The sequence below is a fragment of the Micropterus dolomieu genome, linkage group LG05 (assembly GCF_021292245.1).
Source record: "Micropterus dolomieu isolate WLL.071019.BEF.003 ecotype Adirondacks linkage group LG05, ASM2129224v1, whole genome shotgun sequence".
NCBI classification, from domain to species: domain Eukaryota; kingdom Metazoa; phylum Chordata; class Actinopteri; order Centrarchiformes; family Centrarchidae; genus Micropterus; species Micropterus dolomieu.
In genome coordinates, this window is record NC_060154.1 from 25775336 (window position 1) to 25800279 (window position 24944).

General features: G+C 41.2%; 3 protein-coding genes across 4 annotated transcripts in view; 2 read left to right on the top strand and 1 right to left on the bottom strand.

The window, feature by feature from the left end:
• LOC123971410 (cytoplasmic FMR1-interacting protein 1 homolog) overlaps positions 1-24944 on the top strand; it is a 1205200-nt gene that overhangs the window by 562293 nt on the left and 617963 nt on the right. The gene's annotated exons all lie outside the window — the stretch shown is intronic.
• On the top strand, positions 150-7722 carry fbxl5 (F-box and leucine-rich repeat protein 5). Its single transcript, XM_046050245.1, has 11 exons — positions 150-298; positions 1032-1247; positions 2093-2188; positions 2339-2534; positions 3346-3531; positions 3636-3761; positions 4384-4538; positions 4636-4718; positions 4900-5628; positions 6140-6288; positions 6657-7722. The coding sequence occupies exons 1-11, from the start codon at positions 215-217 to the stop codon at positions 6731-6733; spliced, it is 2097 nt and encodes a 698-aa protein (XP_045906201.1). The 5' UTR covers positions 150-214; the 3' UTR covers positions 6734-7722.
• cc2d2a (coiled-coil and C2 domain containing 2A) lies at positions 7921-24303 on the bottom strand. 2 transcript variants are annotated; one of them, XM_046050186.1, is made up of 38 exons: positions 24109-24303; positions 23856-23937; positions 23579-23632; positions 23276-23356; positions 23011-23158; positions 22619-22710; positions 21661-21762; positions 21480-21560; positions 21181-21390; positions 20672-20831; positions 20400-20536; positions 20162-20293; positions 18592-18801; positions 17984-18090; positions 17730-17870; positions 17318-17474; positions 16716-16987; positions 16364-16541; positions 16099-16252; positions 15771-15918; positions 15267-15405; positions 14967-15170; positions 14735-14827; positions 14555-14646; positions 11813-11980; positions 11640-11697; positions 11413-11522; positions 10953-11049; positions 10751-10849; positions 10474-10650; positions 9753-9956; positions 9530-9619; positions 9327-9440; positions 9079-9213; positions 8859-8981; positions 8718-8776; positions 8451-8628; positions 7921-8256 (listed from the first exon to the last, which is right to left on the bottom strand). In XM_046050186.1, exons 3-38 carry the CDS (start codon positions 23582-23584, stop codon positions 8071-8073), a joined length of 4842 nt encoding a protein of 1613 aa, XP_045906142.1. In that variant the 5' UTR covers positions 23585-23632; positions 23856-23937; positions 24109-24303; the 3' UTR covers positions 7921-8070. The 2 variants fall into 2 exon arrangements, with proteins under 2 accessions (XP_045906142.1, XP_045906141.1); XM_046050185.1 differs by having other exon boundaries at positions 9530-9634.

Consider the following 24944-nt stretch of genomic DNA (forward strand, 5'->3'; position numbering starts at 1 on the left):
GGTGTTCTGGGGGCGTATATGGGGCGTATCCCCTCGAATTACAGTGAAATTTATGTAATATTTTATTCAAACATTGATCCCAGATCAGTGCTTGAACTGTTTGCTCCGTGATAACCCATATTTATAACGTATGGTCACATGACCGGCTCGCACACGCCTCTTTTTATCGCCGACTGAGCCGTACGCAGATGACGCACTGAGGCTCAGTGTGAAGATGGCTCCCTTTCCAGACGAGGTGGATGTTTTTACTGGCCCACACTGGCGAATGAAGCAGTTGGTGGGCCTATACTGTGAAAAGGTGAGCACAAATAAATGTGTGTCGCTAATGTGGAGGTTTACAAAGGAATATATGACTGTGTGTGGCTAACGGACAAGTGAACGCCAGCTAGCTAACAACAGCTAGCGTGTCCATAGGATTGACTTGAGTCGAAGCAGATTGAATAACGTTATCGGATGATAGCCTCACGACTACAGTGGTGTCGTTTTTGGTATTAGCACCGTGGCTCGACTTATGAACGTGAAGTTTGCGTTGCATAGAGCTGCTTACTTAGCCAGCACGTAATGTTATTGGGCTTCTCTTAATAAACTTTCAATGCGTTAACCCAGCGCAGGCTTGCTAACTGGGTTAGCTAAGTTAGCTTAACCTGCAAGATAGCCTGTTATGCAACATGCTTTAAGTATCACAACGCAGTTTCTAAAAACTGTATGATATTTGAAATTTCCCGGCTATCTGTTAAAATTTCGCCACGTGCCATATCATCTCAATTAACACTAACTAATGTACGGCGGGTGTGCTAACGGAGGCTAACGTTAACTACGTTATGTTACTGCTGTGATCTTAGCTGTCTGACTTTGCATTCTCTGTGGTAACGCAGCTATTGTGTTGGGAACTACAAATTATTGTGCACTGAATGTTACCAGCAGAAGAGCTAATTGTCATATATATGGTCATATGTAGCTTATGGATCTAAATCTAAAATCAAATGACGTTACAGTTAATAATAAATGAGTTTTTCTTCTGTTTTTCACAGCTGTCAAAAACCAACTTCTCCAACAACAATGATTTTCGCTCATTTCTTCAGTCACTGTGCGCCACCTTTAAGGAGTTCAAGATGCATGAACAAATTGAGAATGAGTACATAATCGGCCTGTTGCAACAACGCTGCTGCACAGCGTACAATGTGCACTCTGACAACAAACTCTCAGAGATGTTGTCCCTCTTTGAAAAAGGGTTGCACAGCGTTAAGGTAAATATGCATTGATGTTTTAAAGAATAGTTTATTGTCATGCCATGGCCCTAAATTGCACTTAAAAAAACTGGCTCAGCAGGAAAAACCTAGGCTTTACTTAAAGTGAAAACACACATTCACTTCTGCAGAGCTCAGCTGATAGTTGATGCTCAATGGTGGAGCAACACTGTCATTAGATTAACTATTATGTTTGCCACACAAAGTTTGCAGTACCAACAACATCAGAATTGTTACTTTTCATATATACATGTATACATTAAATGTAGAGTAAATTTATGTTTAACCCTTTAGACAAATTGCAGCTGTTCTCATTAAAGTAGTTTTTGTCACTATTGTTATTAATTAAGAAAAGGGCCAGATGCAGAGAGAAGTCTGCTGAATTGAATAAAAAGGGCAGGGTTATTTTTGTGATCTGCTTGTCAAGAGAGAAGAGTTCTCTCTCAGGCCATGCTCACACAAAAAAATGGGCTTTCCAGAAATATGCAATTGTGTAAATCTTATCTTCCGATCTGCCTTGGTCATTTTGTAAGATAGAAAGGAACTTTCAGTTGCTTTGAACTGCACTCTGTCCTAGGGTGTTTATTTGGTAGTTGGAGGACCTTATTTTGAATTCTCATCAGTTGTTGATGAGCCTGTGTAGAATATTAGGCCTGAGAAGGATATTAATCATGATTGCCATTTCTAATAATCTAGCGAATGAAAAATGAGCAGGTGGCTGCAGATTTGGTCATTCAGTTGTGAAAAGACTGAACTCCTAGATGTCATAGATGGGATTCTCAAGAAGTCTCAACAGCTCTGTTTTTAAGGGATTCCATGAATTAATCATTCTTGTGTGTTTTTAGAGTGAATATGAGCAGCTTAACTATGCCCAGCAGCTGAAGGAGAGACTAGAAGCTTTCACACAAGACTTTCTGCCCCACATGAAGGAAGAAGAAGAGGTATAAGATGTTCAAATGTCTTATGTTCATAAACAACAAAAGCGGAAACATAAAAAATAGACCTAAGAAAACATATTTAAAAACGCTTGTTCATACCGCAGTGAATTGCGCTGTTGCCAGCTGTTTATAAACTAAGGAGATTCGTTGCAGGTGTTTCAGCCTATGCTTATGCAGTACTTCACCTATGAGGAGCTCAAGGACATCAAGAAACAGGTGATAGCGCAACACTGCAGCCAGCAGCAATGGGACTGTGCCGCTGAGGTGCTGAAGGGCTTCAGTTTGTGGAGCCAGGCAGAGGAGCTGCAAAAAGCCTTTAAATACGCAGATCACGAGAAGACAGATTATGGTGAGTGAATATATTCCTCAATGTTAAAACAATTTTATGCAAGCAAGCTGAAAGTCAGAAGTAATTTGACGAAATGCTTCATGTTCCTCATACCTGAAGGGAGGTTCTTGCATTATGCAAGCCTTGAGTGAAGCATTAATGGTGTTCATTACCACCGCTGTGACAAGTTGAGTTCAGGTTCTCAGTGTAGTGTCACAGCCGGTACATGAATGACTAGTTCTCCCATCTGTACTCTTTTAAATGTAGTTGCATTGAAACATCTGTCATACTAATCCAAACAGTATTAAAAATGGATGACAAATTTGATAGTTGTGTCATGGTCATAAAATGACCATGCCAGCTTCCTAAAATGTGAAGATGTGTTAACTCTTTTCTTCATACCTTTTAAGTTTTTGAGTCAAAACAAACAATTAAAAGACATCACTTTGGGCTCTGGTTATTTGTGATGATATTTGTAATATTTTGGTCATTCTCTGAACAAAACTACTTAAAAAAAACATTCATTGATTAAAAAATATATATTTGAAGCCCAACAGTATTGTCTAGGACTTACAGTGCAATAGGCTTTCTTCACTGCAGACACTTTGACATTGACTTTGTCATTGAAAAAAGGATTAATAATGGCTCCGTCCTATCTTTGTGTCCCAGTGAGTTGGGACAGTGCAGAGGCAGTTAAATGGAATCATCATTATGTTATTATTTACACCTGTGGTGACAAGTCATTAGCTTCAGGAAAAGAATCAATTGTCTTGGAAAGTGGATGGCATTTGTAGAAGGCGCGTTTCATAAGCGGTTTTGCCCTTTTCCTCAGAACTGGAAAAGAACAGGAATTGTTCAGCCCACATCACCCAGCTTCCTACAGAAATCATGCTGAGGCTGTTCCACTATTTAAGCCCTGTAGATCTGTGCCGCTGTAGCCAAGTGTGCAGCTCTTGGTCAGAGCTGGCCAAGACCGGCTCTCTGTGGAGGCACCTCTATCCTGTACGCTGGGCCAGAGGTAGGTCGCTGATAGCTGGTGATTACCATAAGGAACAGAATATTGTTTACTAACCATGTAGTGGTGGTGCACTGCTGATAAACATTTGTGTCTCTCTAATGTAGGTGATTTTTATCGTGCCCCCCCTGGGGATCTGGACCAGGAGCCAAACGATGAGTGGGTAAAGAGTCGACAGAATGAGGGTCGGGCCTATCAGGAATGGGATGAGGATGCTGATGTAGATGAGTCTGGTGAGGTTTTGTCCTAAGTGACCATACTCAGTTAGTGATGAAAACACTAGCACTTGCAGTATGTATACTCATTATAGAAAGAAGCTAACAAAAAGGTATAATTGGGAATGTGCTATTGCTAGTTTGAAACCCCTTCAACTTGTATTTGGCAAAAATCGCCAGCGTGCCCTTAAAAACACAATGACCACTGTTTTTAATGCTCTGCAGTGTAAGACACATGTATTTGTTTTCACTGGTCAGCTGTAACAGAGTTTTATATTTAAAATTCCGCAGAAAAGTCTACATAAATGAATCTTCATTAACATCAAAAGACATGGGCTGCATTGATATTGATTGATTGATTGAAAGAGCACAATAGTTTGGTTGATTGTCTTGTTTATATAGGTTAATAAAAGTGTAGCATGATAAAATCGTTTGGACTTTTAAGACTTTGCACTGAAGTCCATGAAGGTGTTACCTCCAGATTTGAGGCTGCACTCTGGCATGAAGGCAGTAAACAGTGTGCAGCATTAGCCATACACTGTGTCTAGCAGCCCATTCTTCAAAGATGATGAGTCAAATTAGTTATTTATCTAAACTGAGTAAACTGTGTCATCCTTGTTCTTGCTGGTTGTCTTTTCAGATGTGTCGAGCCATAGTCAGGGCTCCCTGGCAATTAGCACCGCTCAGCGAGAGAAAAGGTTTCTGAATGGCATTATCCAGAACCTCCTGCCAGCTGTGGGTCCATCTGTCAAATCCATTGTTCTTGCGTACAGTTCTACAGTGTCTAGTAAAATGGTATGCAGCTCAAATACGTATTTTGACACTGTTGGGCAATACCTGATTATGAGGTTTGTGTCAAGTCTGAACTGACATACTTTTGTCCTCTTTTCAGGTGCGCCAGATCCTCAGTCTCTGCCCCAATATTACTCACCTGGACCTGACCCAGACTGGTGTTACAGATTTTGCATTTGACAGGTAAATATTAAGTCATTACTAAAATATTAGTAAGTCATTTCTGATTATGCACAGTGGTCATAGGGTATCGTTGACAAAGGCTATGCACTGGGTCCACGTTAGTTTGAAATGTGCTCTGGTCAGTTGTTTCTTTAACTCTGTACTCATCGGTACTATGTTCTTGCTATCCACCCTCTTTCAGCTGGTCATCTCTCGGAGCCTGTCTTTCTCTGGAGCACCTGGATTTGTCGGGGTGTGAGAAAATTACTGATCACACCCTGAAGAAACTGTCTTTTGGGCTGGGTGACCTCACACCTTTCACCTGCTTTGACAAACGCTCGGACCGACGCGCCAAGCTTCTGAAAAATTCCCCAATGCCCATCATGCTCATGGAAGAGAGAAACCTACATCCAGTGGGGCAGAAGCGGCAGGCCATCATTTTCAAGCAGGGTACTGGCCATTGGGGAGCTGCCTGCACCCCCACAGAAGTGTGGGTCCTGGACACCTCGGACCTTGCTGATATTGAAGATGCTGCAGAGTGGAGCCGTCGTGGTGGGATGTCTCTTCCTGAAGCAGAAAGCTTTGTCGAGGCACAGCTTGTGGGAGGCTCATGCTGTTGCAGGCGGAGCAGGAGGCGGGGGCACAGGACTGGTTCAAGTGCCTCATTTTTGCATCAGCAGTATGCCATGTCTGGGGAAATGTTTTGTGGTCACTCCACCTGCTGCACTGGTGACATGGCCCTCAGGACTTTAAATGGGCCTGAATCAGGCACCACCACAAGCAGCACTGCAGAGTTTCGGACTAAATGCTCTTCATTTGGGAGCCTGCAGTGTCTGGAGCATGAAAACAGGACTGGCCAGTCAGAGGCAAAACGCACGCTGAGATTTCTCAGTCTCTCTGGATGTTATCAAGTCACAGATTTGGGTTTGAGGTAAAGATTATGCATCGCTGTTTTTCAAACCAACTACAAAAATGAACCAGCTTCATATGTAAACTAGCATGATTTTCACATACAAACCTGTGTTTACATGGATTTATTTGAAAGGTTAGTATCTTCAGAAACTGATGTGATGCAGTGAGTCATCGTAAATCAGCTAAAAAATGCCACAACATTTTGTCAGGTTGTTTTGAAGCAGTTTCAAAACAGCAGTTAGTGGTAAGTGGCAAGTGTTGTTATCTTCAGTGCTAGCTGAAAACAGAAGATATCATTTGTGCCAGCACTCTGCCACTTATGTTGGTAAACCTTTCTACCGTACACACTTTGGGTGAGATCCAGTATAAGTGTTGTAGTAATGCAGGTGTGCTCATTAAGTTATGTTTACATTAGTTATTACCTAAATACTGATTAAGGTTAAGACTGGATTGTCAGTGTTCATCTAGACATTCCCACTGCTGCCGTGCATGTCGCTGTGCCTGTAATGAGGTTGCACTGTGTGTTTCAGGGCTTTGTCTCAGCGTGGAGGGCTTCCTGTCCTGGAGCATCTTAACTTGTCTGGCTGCCTCTTCATCACCGAGAAGGGGCTGCAGGAGCTGGTGTCAGCCTGTCCTTCGCTCAATGATGAGCACTTCTATTACTGCGACAACATTAACGGTAACACTCAGAAGGGAAATTGTTAGGGGTCCCTTCCTCCGAAACACAAAAGTGTTCATGCTCATCTAGTAAGGTGCTTTGGAGATGGGCTCTGTTATGTTAATCTATCTATTGCAATGTGATAACTGTAACAAACATTACTAACCCCACCAGCATAGCATGTGTCCAAGTGTAAGTAACAGATGCTACTGAGGTGGAAGGTAAGTAGGCATTACAGTAGTCAGTATGATGCCTTCAGGTGTGTTTTTTTAAGTATTGGTGTAGATAGTGTGTATACTGTATAAGGAAGGGTACATGCATGTATGAGCTTTCACTTGTCCCATGGCATGCAGTTCATTAAATGACCACTGTGTGGCGTTTCTCTGCAGGTCCTCACGCAGACACTGCCAGCGGCTGCCAGAACCTGCAGTGTGGTTTCAGGGCCTGTTGTCGCTCCGGAGAGTGATCCTGCCTAGCAACGCTCTCCTGACACGTCACGTCTTCTTTTTATTGCACTTTATCCTGGGAATACCGGTTGCTGTATTTTGTGTCACTTAAAAATGTTTCTGGATGAAACTGTAATTTTGCTCCTGTTATTTCCATTTCCATCTATATTAAATGGAAAAAATGTTTCAGAAAAGAAAAATGGAAAGGGGTGATAATGGATTTGAAGTGTCTGAAATTGTACATTCTGGTTCCTATTTTTATTTTGAAAACTTAAAAAACTAGGAGTGTAAACACCAAGTACTTTGTTTTCTGTAGTTAAACTTTGTTTGATTTTTTGACTTAAACTATGCTGATTTACACAAGTCTTCTTCTCCCTGTGCTGTGTTTAGTTGATTCATTTATAATCAGCAGTAGCATCAAAGTGATGTTTTATTTTTACCTTTAAACAAACTTTGTCAAGTATTGGAGGGTGACTTGGAAAATGAAACTGGATGTAATTGATCGCTGCCTCCCCTTCCATCAAAGCTGACTGTTGTGGACGGCTGTTATGTTGCTGATGGTTACAGGTCAGAATGATCTACATATAGTCCCAGTTGATGATCAGTTCACTGTCAGTGCCGCCATGAAGTTACTGACACACAAGTAGAGGATGTACAGACAGAATTGGTACATAACAACCATCCATGTCTTAAACATTTTGTGATACCGGATATTCATAGTCAAACTTTTTGCTTTTATTCTCTTTAAAGCACTCCAATGTTGCGGGCAAGGAAATGGACCGATGTTCATGTAAGAGGGATTTTAATGCGCCCAACACTGAAGAGCTTTTAGAGAAGCTGAAAGGGGATTAAGAATAATGAACCTTAGATTGGGAGAAGCCTACTGTGTACTTCATCTTTGATCATTCTGCAACAGGATTTATTTGCTTGTTTGAAGGTCTTGCATAAGGAGTTCTATTGTAAATGTTAAATTCATAAACAGAACAATAAAAGTATCTTGGAGTTAAAAGCTCTAGTTCATTCAAATCATTTCTTAATTAACACAATTAAGTGAAGTAGAAATTGAAATGCTTGCAAACATATTTCAGTGTCAACACATTAAAAAAAAAAAAGGGAAACATTTAGATATAGAGCACAGTATTGTGAGCTATCAGTTAATTACATACATTTGTCCAACACAACAGCACTGCAATAAATCCTATTTTGGTGAAGATTATAATCCTGTTTTTATTGGTGGCGTCAACATAAATGAACAAAATATGTGAAACATTTGTTGCTGTGTATTGGATTGTTGTCATCAGCTTAAATAAAGCTAAAGCACACACTGTGATACACAGTGAGATGAATGTCTCTTGTGTCATGTGCGTACCAGTGAGGCCAGGTACACCCACACAGACAGGACATTATTAGGGTAGGGGTGCACATAGACGGCCAGGGCAAACTCCACGTTTGACGCCTGAACATCGTGAACTCCAGTGCTGTACACTGCCTCTATGATGGGCCGGATCTCAGAGAATGGCAGATGCAGGGGGAATCCTGAAATCTAAAAAGAAAAAAAGCCCTATAAGTGGGAATTTATGAGAGGAATTTATTATTAACGTGACACCATGTGCTTTGTGCCAGCTGGCTTTTTTCAGAGAAGAGAATAATATATCATTGAAATGATCCATGACCGATGACATCATTCAGTGAATCAGTCTAGTAACTTTTTTCCAGGCACTCCCATTTCAGACTTACCCTGTTGTCTCCCAGCAGGCTCTGCAACTCGTGGCGGTGCCCCTCAGCCACGTCCCGCCCCCCGCTCAGCTCCAGTTTGGGCAGGAACTGTTTCAGGGTGGTGGTGCAGTAGCGGTTCCAGCGGGTTGGGTGACGGGGGCGCCACTCCATGATCTTCTCCTTCAGCATCTTCTCAATTCTATGGAGAGTGAGATGGTAAATGCGTTTTGTCTGGTGTGGAACTGTAGCCAAACAAATCAACATGACACAGTGTTAAAAGTAACTTGCCTGTCCTGAAGCTCTGCTGCAGCTACTTTGTTTGTGCGCTGATATACCAGCTCCTCTGGCTAAAGAAAATTAGATATGGAAGAAAATATTAAAAGACCACTGAACATATGACACGATTATCCACAAATGTTGAACACTCACTTGAACGCTTGACAGCCCTGGGTGAGGGAAGGACCGGGAGAAAAATGGCTTCCACAAGTTGGCTTTTGTGATGTCAAAACTCATCGTCATTGGTGACGTGTACTGTTGAATGTTGAACCACACCTAAATAAAAATTCAGCAAAAAAACTCAGTAATTTAGTGCCACATTATCAACTGGTAATTTGATGTCATGTAGTTGCTCTCTAATCGCTTCACTCACATTGTCAGCATTGATCAGGCAACCAACTGTTTGCAGTGGGCAGAAGGTGTCGTACTGGCCATAGTACTGACCGCTGCTGGGATTCCAGATCAGGTAGCGGCTCTGCTCATAAGTCAAGACATATGCTGTGGGTCCCTAAGAAATAAAGAAAATCAAAAGTTTTTTCTTTTTTTCCTTTTTAATAAACCTCTCTGTAGGATCACCATATAACTGAAATCTCCACAGGTTTACAAATGCTTGTTACACACCTCTGGTATAGCGGTGCCAATAATAAGCAAGGCTTTCTTTCCCATAGACAGGAAGTAGTTGCACAACAGTACGGCATGTTCTTCTTCATCTCCTGCAAGGAGGGTGAGGAATTGCTAAAAAGAAGAAGAGGAAACACAAGGCACTGTCACACGGGCATTTCTCTCCTCTCACAATCACAACACCTCAGAGAGGGTTTACTCACGTCGCACGTCGTCCACAGGTCACACGCACCAGAAAACGAAACTCTGTCTGGCAGAGAGGGGATGAGCGAGACAAATCGGGCGACCAGGGCCTGTGTGAGGAAAATCTGAGTCAGTGTCACTACGGTATATCCAGTCAAATAAGAAATACAAGCAATTACTACCAAAGACAATGGGAGTAACTGAGCAGCTTCTGTCTACATTCATTTCAATAAAGCAACTGACCGTGGCCTCCTGGGGGTTATTGGGGAATGCATCCAGTAACTCCTGTGGAGGGTTGAGTGGTCGAATATAACGCGTGATGAAGACCGTCTTCCCATTGAGGTCTATGATGGTGGTAATGCAGGGTCGGTCCGGGTAGCCCTGTGCTGCATCCCTCTCAAATTTCTCTGAAGCCAGCAGTAACCGCTCATCCTCTTGGCTGTCAAACTGCATAAAAAAGGTCAAAGGTTACAGCAGAGGAATACAGGTCAGCGCTATGAAAATGAAATCAACATGCCTTAAAAATGATGCGGCCATGAATGGGTGAATCAGGTGCACAAAAAAGGTTGAGTGTTACCTTCACTTCCTTAATCTATCACATGCAGCAGAGCAAAAGCAAATATGTGACACAAAACACAAGGAAAAATTAATATACTGATGCATAACCACCTACTTTTAAGGGCATGCGCAACTAACTGTTTGAAAACAAGGGATCCCATTTTCGCTACAGGGTGAGTAGAAGTAGTTTCTTGATATAGTCAAGTGACAAAATTCAGAATTTACCACTAAATTAAACCACTTTATAAACCCTGCTGTCCTCTGTCACTAGACTTGATCCATACTGTCCAGTCTTTTATGAAATAAAGCAAATGTAAACACACACATGAACTAAGACAAACTAGCACACAGTGATGCAGGCTGGGCGCTAAATAGCAGGCAGGATCAATCCTTAAGCATGACTTACCTTTTCCCTAATAGACTCTCCAGGCACCAGATGAGGTTCAATGGTGATGAACAGTGTGATAAATGCTCCCTCACTCAGGCTCCGCAGAGTGTCATAACCACCAATAGCGCCATGGCTCCGCTCCTTACTGTAGCCCAGCAACACTGCTGGTGTATTCACCTTGAATGTTCCATCAATCTGCTCGATGGAATTTTAAAAAAAGGGCAGTCAGTGTTTACTTTTCTGTTAGCAAGGCCACAACACCTGTCAATAAATCCACAACGACAAAGCCTCTCACCCTGGACTGAGAATAAATGGTGCTGAAAGGAATCTTGACAGAGCCCAGCCAGTGCTTCTCTACCTGAGTGTGTATTGATTTGCCTTTGTCTTTGTCATTCTGAGGAGCAAAAGGTGTTAGATAATGAAGCAATGAGCAAAATAATATGCAATTCAGCCTGTTCTGATACAATTATCGTGAGAGAAAATAATTTTTTACTCACCACTCCAGTTTCATAAACCACCTCATCAAATATGTTGATGAAGACTTCATCTTTGACTGACTGCAAACAAGCAGCGCTGTAGTCTCCATTTGGGGCACTTTAGAGAGGAACAGTTTTACATTTCAGCTTCTTTGTTAGTGTAACAATGTTAGGTGCACTTAGCTGCAGTATCTAGAAAGAGCTGTATGTTTTGAAGGTATGTAAGTTGGTAAAACTGATTTGAAATTGGCCACAAGTAGCACCCGATGACCGTAAAACACCAACAGCAAATGTAAAATAGCCTGGAGAGCCTTAGAATTTTTTTTTCCTGGAGCCATTTCCAGTATTTTACTATGTGCTTACACTCCCCTCAATATTCTAAGAGCTGGGAGCTATTGCGTCAGCTTCAGGTAGAAACACATGCAAAGTGAACATTTACCACAAAAGACAAAAGTCAAGCCATGAAATACGCAGTTGTCACCTAAATGGTAGCTGCAGCTCCTCATTCCAGGAGGGGTTTGGTCCATCAGCTGTGGTTGTTTGAAGGACTGTGCGCTGGAAGGAAACCTCCACAAAGGGTCTCACTTGTACCTACATCACACCAATAACAAACACACACAAAAAAACCCAAAGACATCATTTAGATCACATGCCAATAAAGATCTGGCTGCCAATCAGCTTTAAAGTACAATTAAAGGTGTATTATACCTGGCTGAGGAGCCAATCACTGCCCTGGATGGCACTCTGTGACGACTGTCCTGGTTTACTAAAATAAAAACCCATTGACACAAAGTTCAACGTTCTGTCAGATCAGGTAAGGGTTAGGATTTTTACTCTTTCCTAAACTATTCTGAATTTGACGCGACACACTCGACACTCACTTGCTCTGGGGTCTGCGGATAGGGACGTCGTAGGCCCGGATTATGTTGATCAGCAGTTTAATGTCGCCATCAGACAGATTCTGAGCCGTCACCTTCTTTCTTTCTATCCTCTGAGGTTTCAGCGGCCGCTTGGGTTCAGCCAGCTTGAAAAGGTTTAGTCCCAGAATCCTGATTGTCACAACAAACAGCTGTTATTATTCTGTCAACAACCTACAAGGGACTGCAACGTGTTCATTGAAACGGGTAAGTGAATGCAAATCATTTATTGAGAGATCAAAAACATTTTTATATTTTGTGTAAAAGTGTGGGAGACGATTATTAAAACAAACAGTATCCAGTCCTTCCAGGTATTTGCGATTTTATGATCACAATAGTGATTCAACATTTTGATTTTCTCAAGTTTTTATGGCATAGTAAGTGCTGTTGAAAAATGGGACCACTAAGATGAAAAGTGGTTTAAACTGTGTTGCTTATTGTTTACTACTACCAGAAATATGCAGCATTAATTGTGGCTCAGAGGGTTTCCACAAAGAGGATTGCTTCACGTGTTTGAATAAAACAAATATACCCGGATATTATAGGCAAAAGTGTGCCAGTCCCATGGTGCCTTGCAAAGTGTTTTTCATATTTGAAGTTAGTAAAATGGAGGATAAGCACTTAACAGTGTTATTTAACGAGGAATAGATCCACTCTAGTGTTTATTCACATTTTGCAGTGAGCTGTCTTACAGTAGGGGAGAGCGAGGTGATTTGAGCCTGTGGGGAAGTTGAGCCACCCCTTGTTTCTCGGGAACCATAGACAAAATTGGTCATGTGAATACACATTATTGAAGAGTCGTCCATTTCACTCACTCTGTGATGGAGAGAGGCCCATGGAATAAGTGATAAGCACATTTAAGATAAAAAAAACTGTTTTTTGCCTTTCAAAGTGATGTTCAAGGAGTCCTGATTCTTGTGTCTGAACATTCACAGACAGGTTTGAGAAAATCTTACACATGTGTTAGTGCTTTAGGAAGTTACAATATGAGGCTATAGCATGACGTTACCCTTAAACTGCTGGATGACATAATTTTGTTAAAATGGCAGGGATGGGGTGATTTGAGCCAAAAGACCTGGGGGGAGTTGAGCCAGTTATTTTACTGTAATTTTCACTGAAATGATGTGACATTATGCATTTTAGACCAGAAACCATCATGTCATGCTTCTATAAATGGAAGACAGACAGGGCTTCAACTCCTATTGTGGGTTTGGACAGAGTAGTGGGAGAGGTACAGAATGGCAAGTCCATTCATCAGGTGGCACGGGACATGATAATAAACAGGTTGGCTTTAAAGCCATACATTGATAGGAAACAACTAGGAGACACAGCTGGAATGCTTCTGCAATTTAAGTGCAATTAAAAGTTGGGAACTGGCATTTGAGTTTGCATGATGAAATGACATTGATATCCCTGACCCCCATGTGGCTCAACTCATTCTCTCCCTTGGCTCAACTTACCCTTCATATGAGGACACTATTTTTTGGAAAACAGTTTTATTTTAGATCCAAATTGATTACTCTCATGGATGCACCACACCCTAAAATATATGTACATATTTTAGTCGGAGACATTACTGTCATGTCCTCATTTTAAAGACACCTCAAGTAAAAACTGGCTTAAGTGACCCACTCTCCCCTATTATAGTAAGTAAAGATAGATTAATAACTTCCACATTAATTCTGTGTAGTTATAAGATAATATAATAATAATATAATAAGTATATATTATAACAGTATTATGAATGGTAATTGTGTTGTGTTATAATATTGGTTAGCAAAATATGTCAGGCACACATTTGTGGAATTAGTAAGGAAGAACTACTTAAATTCACCTTAAGATTTCACAAAACCAAATGGTTTCGTGAAATCCTCTCTGCAAAATCCTGAAAGGACTGAATAATACACAAGGTCTATCGTCACTACTATACAGGTACTCAGGGCTCAAACTAAATGGAGAAACAGAGACACAGTGGGTAGGAGAAAGAAACTCTAAGCACATACCCTGGACGTGCACCACTGTTAAAAACGCATAGCAAAGGAATAACAGAAAAATTTAACATAAAATATTATAACATTCACTTTCAATGATGAAAAGAATGAGCAAGGTAACACCCGGCAGCGTGATTGCCGTTGATGGACATTATTACATATGAATCTGTACAAATGCCATCAAGGACTAAAATTAACTTTGGATTTTCTGTTATCATGTCCACATGTTGGGAAGCGTGCTCTATAAAGCCTCCTTGAACGGTTCCAGAGGAGGGTATTACTAAGCCAGGGGAGTGCAGTGTTGAGTTCAAGATCAAACAGACCGAAGCAGCACCAGGCCAAGAAAGATACTTACATCAATCTGTGATTTATATAGGCCCTGTCACTCTTTCTGAGATGTTGATTTGGTTGCTGATCCCACAGTTCAAAGTGATCCAAGTTGTCTAACCTTTTCCTTAAAACCCGAGCTGGGAGTTCTCTTTGTAATATTTCAATTCTTTTTGACAAGAGGAACAAGCGTAGGATATACAGAGATGATACATGACAATACGGAAAGTAGCACTCTGTATATATGCTTCAGTTTCTATTACTACTAAGAAATAAATATTTTAACATAATGTGCATAACACAAACATGAAATATCAGTTGTGAAAGATGGGAGTTAAAAGTGAGATGGGCTATTTAGTCATTTAATAATGCCTGGGGGAGGGTTTACCCAATGCTTGGTATCTCCTCTTCTATCACCAAGTCAGACAGGAGGTAGTGATGCTTGGCAAGAAGAAATCTGTTGATGACGGATTCTCGGATCTGTGGGAAAGCGCCAAGATTATTCTTGCAAACACTAACACTTGCAAACATGTAATACAAACATGTTTACATCAGATGGGCTACTCACCTTCTGAAGATATTTGGCCACTAAGGCTCGGTGTGAATCCAGATGTTCTTTAGTGTCAATTATCTCTCCTTCTTTCAGTCTATTCTCATACTCCTGAAATCATTTTTAATCAAAATGGTTGAACAAAAAAAGAGTTAGTTCACACAAAGCCAATGCATCCCCATTCTTCCATGTCCATAATATACAACAATATTTCCTAATATACAATATAGGAAATATTTGGAAGGCTGACCTGGAACACCTTATCAGTGACCTCCCTCTCCAGAGCGGGAACACACTTATAATTTCGAAACTCTGCAACTTCCTGGTTCCTGAGCCTGAGCAGGCGAAATCTTTTGGACCTCTCCAACTCTTCATCAGTCACAAAGTTAAACTCCTCCTGCAACTGTTCTAGACGGAAGTATTCTGGAGCTGTTACCTCTCCACTACTGGCCACCTGGCGAACCACAGGTACAAAGAAAGAAGCCATGTTTTCATTGCAAAAACGGCCAAGTCCTCATTCTTATGCACAGTACTGTATTCTGATACCCACCTTAAGCAGCTGCATAATGGAGGCATTTTTCGGATCGTTGGGGTCCAGTCGTGACTGTGTGGCCCACTCTCCAATTCTTTTCATGTCATATAGTCCAGACGCTCCAATATACGTGACAGCATCAAGACGGCACAAGCCACTAAAAGACAGACAGAAAGTGATTATTACAGTACTACTAAAAACAATTACCATTGGGTAGTTTGTTACATAGAAGGCTCAGTTTAGAGACAGACAAGAAGGGCTAAGAAAGTGTTTTGCCATGTTTTAGCCCATAAACTACAGACTATTTCCTGTGAATTCTTAGACTTGGCGACAGCTTATGTTAACATGACTGACACTTAACTTGCAGAGACTTGAACCTTCATTCAGACAGATGCATTCCAGTGTTTGTAGAAAGTGCTAACATCCATGTTTTGGCGAATGAATGAGCCTTGAGATTTATTTATGAGCCATGTAATCAGAAAATACAAACAATAAGCAATCTGATCTTTTAAGTGACATTACCTGTGTATGCCGCCAGGCTGTTGGGACACAGGAGGAGCGAGTGGTACGTCATCCTCCCCAATCCCCCAAGAAACACAGCACGACAGCTTCCCAGAGGTCAACAGGATCTGTTTGTTACTGCCGTCGGGCTCAAAGGAGAGGGGCACGTCTGATGAGGCACACACAGAGGATGAGACAGGAAGACAGGGACTGACATAACTAAGATGACAAGCCAACAAATGTGAGGGCTATGAATCACATTCAAATATAGATGTTTTCCTTGGACTGGGAATATATTTGTGAGTGACAGTGTTTCAGGTCAGAGCTGGAGTCAAATGAAGGGATTTACCACTTCCTACACCCTCATGGTCGAACATCACTCTCTGGTTGCTGCTAAACTCAAATTCCTCAAGGGGGGCGCTGCCCATCACAACTGAGGGTTCTGGCACTGGAACAAACACTTGAGCCAGGAGGGAGCACGATGAGCCAATCTCCTCAAATACCTACCCACACACACACACACACACACACAAAATACAGTTCATGTAGTAATCTATCAAGCAGATGTGTGGATTAGACAAAGTGGCAGCACGCCAAATGTTTTTGGACTTTACCTGCAAATTGATGCTTTGGGGACAGTTAACTATCTTGAGATTGAAAATCTGGCCAAAGTGGACTCTGAAATCAGTGTTCAGGGAGCGGCTGTCCGTTCTGGAAACTTCTTTGTCATTGTACAGGATCTTGGTGAAAAGAGAGCGCCTTGCAACATCCTCTCTTCGAGCTATTTCAGCCCTACAACAAGGAGTAAAAACACAGTGTAGTCTTTCCTTTCGGGCAATCATCTTACTTTTCTCAGTGGGTGAGATAAGTGGAAGAAAGTGAAACTGAATTGAAGTTTAAATCTGACCCCTTTAGTTGGTGTTTCTTTTTAAGAAACTCAGACTCTCTCTGTGTTTCTGCTCTTACCTGGGGCAGAGTTCACTGGCGGTGATGTTTCCAGATGCAGACAGCTCAGGGATCAGGATGGACTCTCCTGGTTTCCTGCGTATCCTGGAGGCTTTCTCCCTGACCTGCTGCTCTATATAGTCAAAGTCTGGCCTCTCTGGAGGCTCCGGTTTTGAGGGTCCTTCTTCAACTGCACCTTCCGATTCACTCACCTCCTGGTCTTCATCTTCTTCTTCTGTGTCATCCTGTGTCTGGCCTTTCTTCTTCTTTTTTCTCTTCTTTTTTTTGGCTTTCTGAAAACAGTGAACATAAGATGTGTGTGTATTTATATACGTGTATATTCACACATTCTTCATGAGAGAAAATCTTATAGACAAGAAGATTCTACTTAACAGATCTGATGATGTTCAGGTGTACGCAAGCTAAATACATATTAAATAGGTAGATACTATAGCCTGACTGATAGACCTATATTGATATTTGGGAGGTTAGGAAATCATAAATTTTAAATCATAAACAGATAACATAAACAAATGTGCTACAGATCACTTAGATTTTTGGGGGGATTTTTTTTAATACATTTTAGAGTTGAAAAATCAACTTGTCAGTGCTCTAGTAGGTACCTGTTTCCTTCTCCAGAGCTTCCAATCCTCCAGCTGTTTCTTGTACTGTGTCAGCTTTCTCTGGTAGTCCTCCTCGCTCTCTGCCTCCAATTCTACAACTTCTGCCAAGATTTCATCTTCGTACTCTCGCTCATCTGATGCCCGGTCCACATTTTCTCTGAAAGTTGAAAAATAAATCACAGCACATTAATGACAAAAATACATGCATTATCCAGAAAGCTTTTGGTATGGGTAATAAGGAATGTGCACTCAGTTTACCAATAAACAAGATTTACATACATAGATTTGTAAATGAGTTTCTTCTGAAAGCACATCTCTGCACATAGTATTTAATTAAAGTTCTATGGAGTGGCACCAGCAAATGTATCATCACAGTCATGGGCCAATTGTCTAACTACACAAAGAGATTTACCTCCTGAGGTAGAGCTTGTATGGTGTGTTGGTAAACTTCTGAAAGTCTCTGAGGGCCTTTATCTCCTTCCACACTTTAACTATGTTCTTCAGCAGAGTCCTGTCTTTCTCCTGCTCACAGTCCCGCAGCTGCCGAGTGTTCCTGTGATAGTCAAGGGAAAAACATACTGCAGGAATATTGCTTGTCATGGTGCTTAAGGATAAATGTTCCTAAATTGAAGAGGGCTTAGAAGGAACACAGTGTGGGGAACTCACTTAACCTCCAGACTGTACTCAGATATCCTGTGCTGTATGGCTTGAGTGAGGCTCTGCCCGCCATGAACCTCAAGCATATTCCGCAGAGCACTCCTCAATCCATTCAACTACAGCACACAGGAAACACAAAACACACCAGATGTGTAAGTTCAAGTTCAAGTTCAAGTTTATTTATATAGCACAATTAAAAACAACACTAGTTTCTGTGCTTTCCACAATAGACAACAGATATACATCACAACAGTAGATTTTAAAAATAAAATAAATGTCACTACTCAACTCTGTTTGAAGGCCAATGAATAAAGATAGGTCTTTAGCAAGGATTTGAAAGTGTCAGGAGTTTGGGCATTTCTTATTTGAACAGGTAAAGTATTCCAAAGACTAGGAGCAGCTACTGAGAAGGTTCGGTCACCTTTAGTTTTTAACCTGGATCTGGGGACATCAAGGAGCATCTGATTGGATGACCTCAGTGCTTTGACCGGAGTGTGTACATGTAAAAGTTCTGATAAATAGTGGCTTTTTTGAATAATACAATAAAATTCTAAATGTATTCAGGAACGTAAGGAAGCTTCACAGAGTCGTTGAGACAGCTGGCTGATGACGTTTACCTTGTCAGTAAGGTGTCCAGTAAGATTATTGTGCTGTCTGGTGAGGTACTGATCATAGAGCTGAGCTAGACGGGCCCCTAGGACATGTTCACGACTGAACAGCGGGTGATGGGAGAAGATCAGCCCAGAAACATCAACGTCAAGCTGGTAGTCTCCCTCAGGGTCCGCCGCACCAGCGATATACAAATTTGCATATTTAGACTTCAGCGCCTAGGGGATAGAACAACATCATCCATCATGCTATTAATGCTCTGGTAAATAATTATCACAATGAAATATACTCAGTGATTGTGTTTTGCTTGCGTCTATTTAAGTATGTGTGAAAGCTTAAAGTAAGCATGAAATAGTTGACAAGATTGATAGCAGCATCAGGGAGTGCTTTAACGAAAAGTCAAGCATGACAACAGCGTACCCATAAACACCAAACTGAACTACAATGAATGCTCTTTTTTTCTAGATGATCACATATGGCAGCTGCGCCTGTCTCCAGAATAAAAAAAAACAAACATGTGAAGACAAGAGTTCTTTGATGATACTGACTAGACACACATTTGCTTCCCATTCTGACACCCCCAACCAGTGAACCACATATCAACACTGTTTTGGGTCTGTGTAACCTGCCTTGTCAGTTTTTTCCAGGTTTACATATTTGTCATGTTTTGCCTCCATGGTCTGTCTCACCATTAAAATTTTTTGGACATTAATCAATTTCGAAGTGTCAATAAAGACTACAATTAGCTGCTTCCAGTAAGGATAGAGATAAACCATGCAATCACATATTGTGTCATTGAACACACACCTAACCATCATTTATGAATGAAATAGCTAAGCTAAAACATTTTACATGCGTTATCCCACATTTACAGAAAACACATAATGAAAAGACTGCACTCAACAATGTGATTCTGGCTTTTCCAAAAAGGTGTGCCGTCCCAATACCCACACTCTCTTTATCTGGGAGTTGTCAAGTGCCTACTTTTGTGACATATTTCCGGTAACTGCCACAGTGCCCAAGTGCCCGTTAAGACTGTAATATGTCTTGATCGAGCTCAGATATTTAATTGGTTTAATTTAATTTCCACATAATTAACAAATATATTTATAAGATCAAGTATGCAGTATTACAGTTATTATCATATGCAAAAAAAGGCACAGTTAGGGGCTGCGGGGATTAGCTCTGATCACTGCTTCGAAGCAGTATTAGGAGTTAAGTGCACTAGGTGTTTTTCTGACTTGCATTCTTCTTCAAAAGGTAACTCCACAGCTTGTAAGTCCACAATGTCCAGTTGAAGTTTTGTTGTAGCTGTATATTGTCTGTAGAGATGATATCACAGATGTGTCAGCGTCCACCTCTGCTCTATTCCCTGATAACAAACACCTCCCCCCTCCCTGTTCCTTTGAACCAAATGCCAAACTGCCCTTTTGCTTTTTTCAAAATGGCAAAGGGATTAGAGAACACTCAAGTCTGAGCATGCCACAACACTTTCAGTGTGTGAATGTGCACTGTGCTTTAGATGTAGCAAATGAAGGGAGTGATCGAAGTGAGAGTGACAGTGGGCGTGTGTCTGACCTTTCTGTACACAGTGTGCAGTGCGGGGTCCAGGTCCTCCTCCATGTGGAAGAGAGGGGGTCGAGTGGATGATTCCTTTATGGGGTTAGGCAAAGCCATGATCCTGCCGTCATCTCCAAACCACTTCTTTCCCTTTAATAAAATCATTATTAAAAAGATGTATTTTAAAGAATTCTTGGATAAAGGTTCAGAGTTAGAGTGACACTGTTGAGCTGTCTGGCATGCTGGTTCAGATTACCTCCTCCATTTTCAAAATGCGGTTCTCCAGAATGTTCTCATTGGTCAGGGATACAGGAGGCCTTTCACCTACATACAGACCCTCGTCCTCCAGATAACGGGGCTTCATGTTTTCAGGCAGTTTAATGGAGGCTGGGACTGTGACAATGATAAATAAAAGACAGTTAAATGAGTTTAAAGATAGCTAATGTCCTGAACAGAATATTAAAGATGACATTACAGTATCTGAAAGCTGTGGATCTTAATCAGGTGGTTTTGTACATTGCAGAATACCTGTTTGAAAACTTGGCATGAAGACGAGCTCACTTTCTCGCTGAACACGTTTTCTGTACCCAACATACTCTGCTCTCTTCACTTCCAGGAAGTCTTGGGACGACTGTCCAATGACGAATAAATCCTCCTCTTCATCTCGCACAAGAGGAGCGTCTTCACTCTTGGGTGGGACAAAGAATATGAGGCATTTGGAATATACTCAGTCTTTCGCAACTGCAGCTACAGAAGAGGTGGAAATAATCATAATACACACAGATCATTTCTTTCAATATTATTGTTGGTATCTTACAATTCAATTCAATTCAATTATTTATTGGCATGTCCCTCAGGTTGTGACACAGGGTCACATACTTGGTGGCAAGGTTGGCCGTATGTCCTTTTCCTATTCTTAATTTATTGTTATCCTGTTATTTATTATTACTCCCCTCATCTCATTATTGTGCATTTTTTGCTGCCATATGATTGTAACTGTAATACTGCATGCTACATCCTATATATATTTGTCTTACCTGCTCTACACTTTCATCTTGATCACCTTCATCTGCTTCAGCATCTTCAACTTCTTCTTCTCCTCCTTCTTCATCATCTCTGTCCTCAGCTGTTTTTTTCTGTTTTGGTCTTTTCCTGCTAACTTTCTCAGTCCCATCTTGTGGATCTGGCTCAAAGTCGAGTGTAAAGAAATCATAAGCCTCTTCAGCAGTTGGGAGGCCTTTTTCTGCCTATATTTGCAAAGAATAAATAAATGCATAAATACAACAACACAAATAATTTGTTCTTAAAATTATTGCAATCTTGTTTCCAGCCTTACTCGTCTCGCTGCTTCTCGAAACTTCACCCTGGTGCCGAGGGCCAGAGGGACCTCATGTCTTCCAGCTCTGTCTGGATCAACCTGTGAAACACTGAGTTAAACCAACACTACTGGATCGGATTACATGGGTACAATCATGGCTTGAGGACCCTGTGCAGCCACAGTTGATGTAGATGCTCACCTCTCTGTCAAACCTTGTGACAGTGTCTCTGTCTCTGAGGCTCTGTAGGCGACTGGCTGGCTTGAGAGAGTCCTCCTGTTCCTGAAGGCTCTCACCTTTAGACTGGAACACACGAGGCCATACTTAACACATCAATACTAGGACTGTACGATATTGGAAAAAATGGACACATTAATCAATCAATATAAAATGAATATATATAAATAAACCTTTTAGCAATATATATTGCGTTATGACAAAATACAGGAATTTTCACCAGATGACTCCAGCTGCTCTCTTTGAAAAGAATTAAGCATCCTGAAAATATTGCGGGTGATTTGTAGGGAAAATGCATAGAAAATAAACAATCTGAAAAAAGAGCGCAAACCATCCTTTCTTGAACTTCAATGCAGTAAATATATTTTTAACAAAGTGCTAAAAATAAAAATAAAAGAGCAGCTATACACCAGTCCTGAGTGGTTTACAAAAGTCACTTTTCTTTTTGCAACCACTTCACTGTTTCAGTGGTTTTCTCCAGTTCCTCGCTTATTTTCAAGTTGTTGTCGACAGCTAACGGGGGCGGGGCCTGCTTTGGCTGTTTGATCAATATGTTGATTGGTGGGCCATTGTGGATGCAGAGCCTGCTTGTCACTCAATAGCAATAAACTCGGTTTCCATAAACCCTTTAATTAGAGTAAATTAGTTACATCAGACAGACTTCTCTTGTAGATTAGTCATGGAAAATGAGAACCGTGCGAATTTTCCTTTTGAATCAAGCAGTAAACAAGTTGAGGTGTTTGAGTTAATTCTGCAATGTGTCTATCATCTATCATCATTTGCAAAGACACATTTTTGGAATAGGATATCTTCCATCCATCCATCGTCAACCGCTTATCCTGCGTACAAGGTCGCGGAGATAGGATATCTTTTATTATCTTATTCAAATGCAAGTTTGTGCAAAATGAGAAGTTGGGTTTACCCTGGCTGCTCTTAGTTTCTCTTCCAAGAGCCGTGTCACAGAGTTGTCTAAATGCTGAGAGCCAGGAGTATGTTGAATTCTCGGGGGGAAACCTGAAAGGCAAAGCACATCATAAACAATATGTATTACGCAGTATTGTATTATTAATGACACCGACTATCTCAAACCAAATGCTGTCACAGAGTGCTTGGTCAGCCTCTTAGCTTTGTTATCTTATTCTTTGATACAATATTTCTCAATTTAACTAAATAAGGTGTTGTATGGCTTTATTTTGTGAAGTTTAGTTCCTTTTATTAAATGCTACTCATAACGTACTAAAATGATGTCCAGCCCTAGAACAGCCAAAAAGCATAAGGGAGTGAGGCAACTTTAGAGAGAATGTGGACACTAACTTCTCAGAGAACCAGTTGGAGGTCTTGACAAAACCTCAGAGTCAGCTGCTGTTTCAGCTGATCCTTCATCTTCACTGTGGTGCTGAATGGTGGAGATTTCCTCCACATCATCATCATGGGACTCTTGGGCTAAAGGCTGCTCAAGCAGCTAAAATATGCCAAGAGATGGAACAATTATGTATACATATACTGTTAAAGCTTTTAAGTTGGTACTATAAAACAGTTATTAAAGAATGAAAATTGAGGGTGCAAGAGGAAGATGTACCCTTTTCTTCCGCCCCTGTCTCTGAGCCCTTAAGGTACGTTTCAGTGTCTCTCCTGGGTCTTCCTCACTGCTCTGAGGTTCCTAGTGTAACACAGGCATACCATTAAGACAAACAGGAACAGCAAGACTGCACATGCAAACTGAACTTCTGTCCACGTTGCTATTTAGCACAGCCAATAAAGGGTTCACTGGCAGAGGGGAGAGAGTAGGAGATTGGTGTTGAGCAGCCAGCAGCACACACACACACACACACACAGGTGGGCATCTACAGCCTAGAGTTTAAGCTACAAAACACACACCAACCTTCATTGTAGTTTGTAGTTTCCCCTTACTCAATTTGGTAGATGGAACCAGAGCCTGTCGAGTATAATTAACGTAGATTTACTAAAGTGTTTTTTCTGTTGTTTTATCTGTGTTCCTGTGTTTCTGAGCCCCTCCTCCAAGTCATGTTGAGTCTTGTCAAGGAGGACTCTTGCTCAGTTTGTGGTGGATGATGAACTCTACAAGGCTACTGTCAGTCCACGAAAACAACACAAGATATAATGTATATCTGTAACATTCGTTTAGGATGTAACTTCACCTGAACGTCGTCCTCATTTTTGTTTTTTACCAAAGTGTCTTGCAGGGCACGCCGTTTCTTTCGCAGTTTTTCTCTTAAGTCACTACAACAGAAATAGAGGCAGTCATTTTTAAACAAATAGTGCTAACGTTACCTTAGAAAGCTAAACATTTCGGAGACGTGGTATATAACCAAAGTCCTGATATAACGTTAGCTAGCAAGTGGTTAATGGCATGAACCAAGAAGGGGACAGCTAACGTTAACGTTGTGTTACCTTGAGGAGGCCAGGGTGGCGAAGATAGTTTTCTTCACAATAATTGAGTTAGTGCAGAAAGTGACATAACCAAGTCTGAAATATATTCAGCTAACTCACAATAATGGATGTAACGTTAAGCTTGTGGCCACGTTTATAATTTCCGAGCGAGATATTTTTCTACACCGTTAGAACGCTGCCTAGTAACGAGATAAACTACTCCTCTACCTACCTTGAAAAGAAGCGCCGACGCAGCCAAACGCCTTTTCAGCCGTTGTGGATTTCCATTTGTCCGACGGACTGTCAATCAAATTTAGCGGCTGAACGGATCCTCCTACTACGGGGTCCGAGAAGCCACAAATGCGCCACACCAGTCCGGCATTTTCCCCTCTAGCTGTTGTTTTTGGAACTGATGCCTGTAAAAACATTAGGTGTGATCCGTCTTGACATTTCTTCTTATATCTTACACTACTTTGTCTCACGTTGTCTTGCTCTCTCAGGCCCTCTGATGCTGCTCTAATTAATGTCCCAAGAATGAACAGTAAAACATTTGGTGAAGCAGCTTTCTTATTCACCAATGGTTTGGAACAAGCTCCCATTACAAATAAGAGCAGCAACCTCTCTTTATAGCAGCTCAAGACCTACTTTTATGGTTTTACTTTTAACTGATCACACATATTGTATTTATTTCATACTGTAGTCCTGGCTGCTACCCTTACCCAGTTTTAATACATGTGTTTTTGTGCTTGTGGATTTTTTACATGCTGCTGTATTATAGGTTTTATTTATTTATTTATGTACTTCTTTTTTACTTGTTCAAGTGCTCGTGATGTAAAGCACTTTGAGCTGCATTTTAT

What these genes read in the sequence shown, in the direction of transcription:
- fbxl5 (XM_046050245.1), top strand. Translation starts at nt 215, where the DNA reads ATGGCTCCCTTTCCAGACGAGGTGGATGTTTTTACTGGCCCACACTGG. An exon ending in AAGGGTTGCACAGCGTTAAG is followed by an intron (nt 1,248 to 2,092) that starts GTAAATATGCAT and finishes GTGTGTTTTTAG; the next exon opens with AGTGAATATGAGCAGCTTAA. An exon ending in ACAGATTTTGCATTTGACAG is followed by an intron (nt 4,719 to 4,899) that starts GTAAATATTAAG and finishes ACCCTCTTTCAG; the next exon opens with CTGGTCATCTCTCGGAGCCT.
- cc2d2a (XM_046050185.1), bottom strand. An exon ending in GCATTTTGAAAATGGAGGAG is followed by an intron (nt 20,294 to 20,399) that starts GTAATCTGAACC and finishes ATTTTATTAAAG; the next exon opens with GGAAAGAAGTGGTTTGGAGA. An exon ending in TGGTTTATGAAACTGGAGTG is followed by an intron (nt 10,850 to 10,952) that starts GTGAGTAAAAAA and finishes TTTGCTCCTCAG; the next exon opens with AATGACAAAGACAAAGGCAA.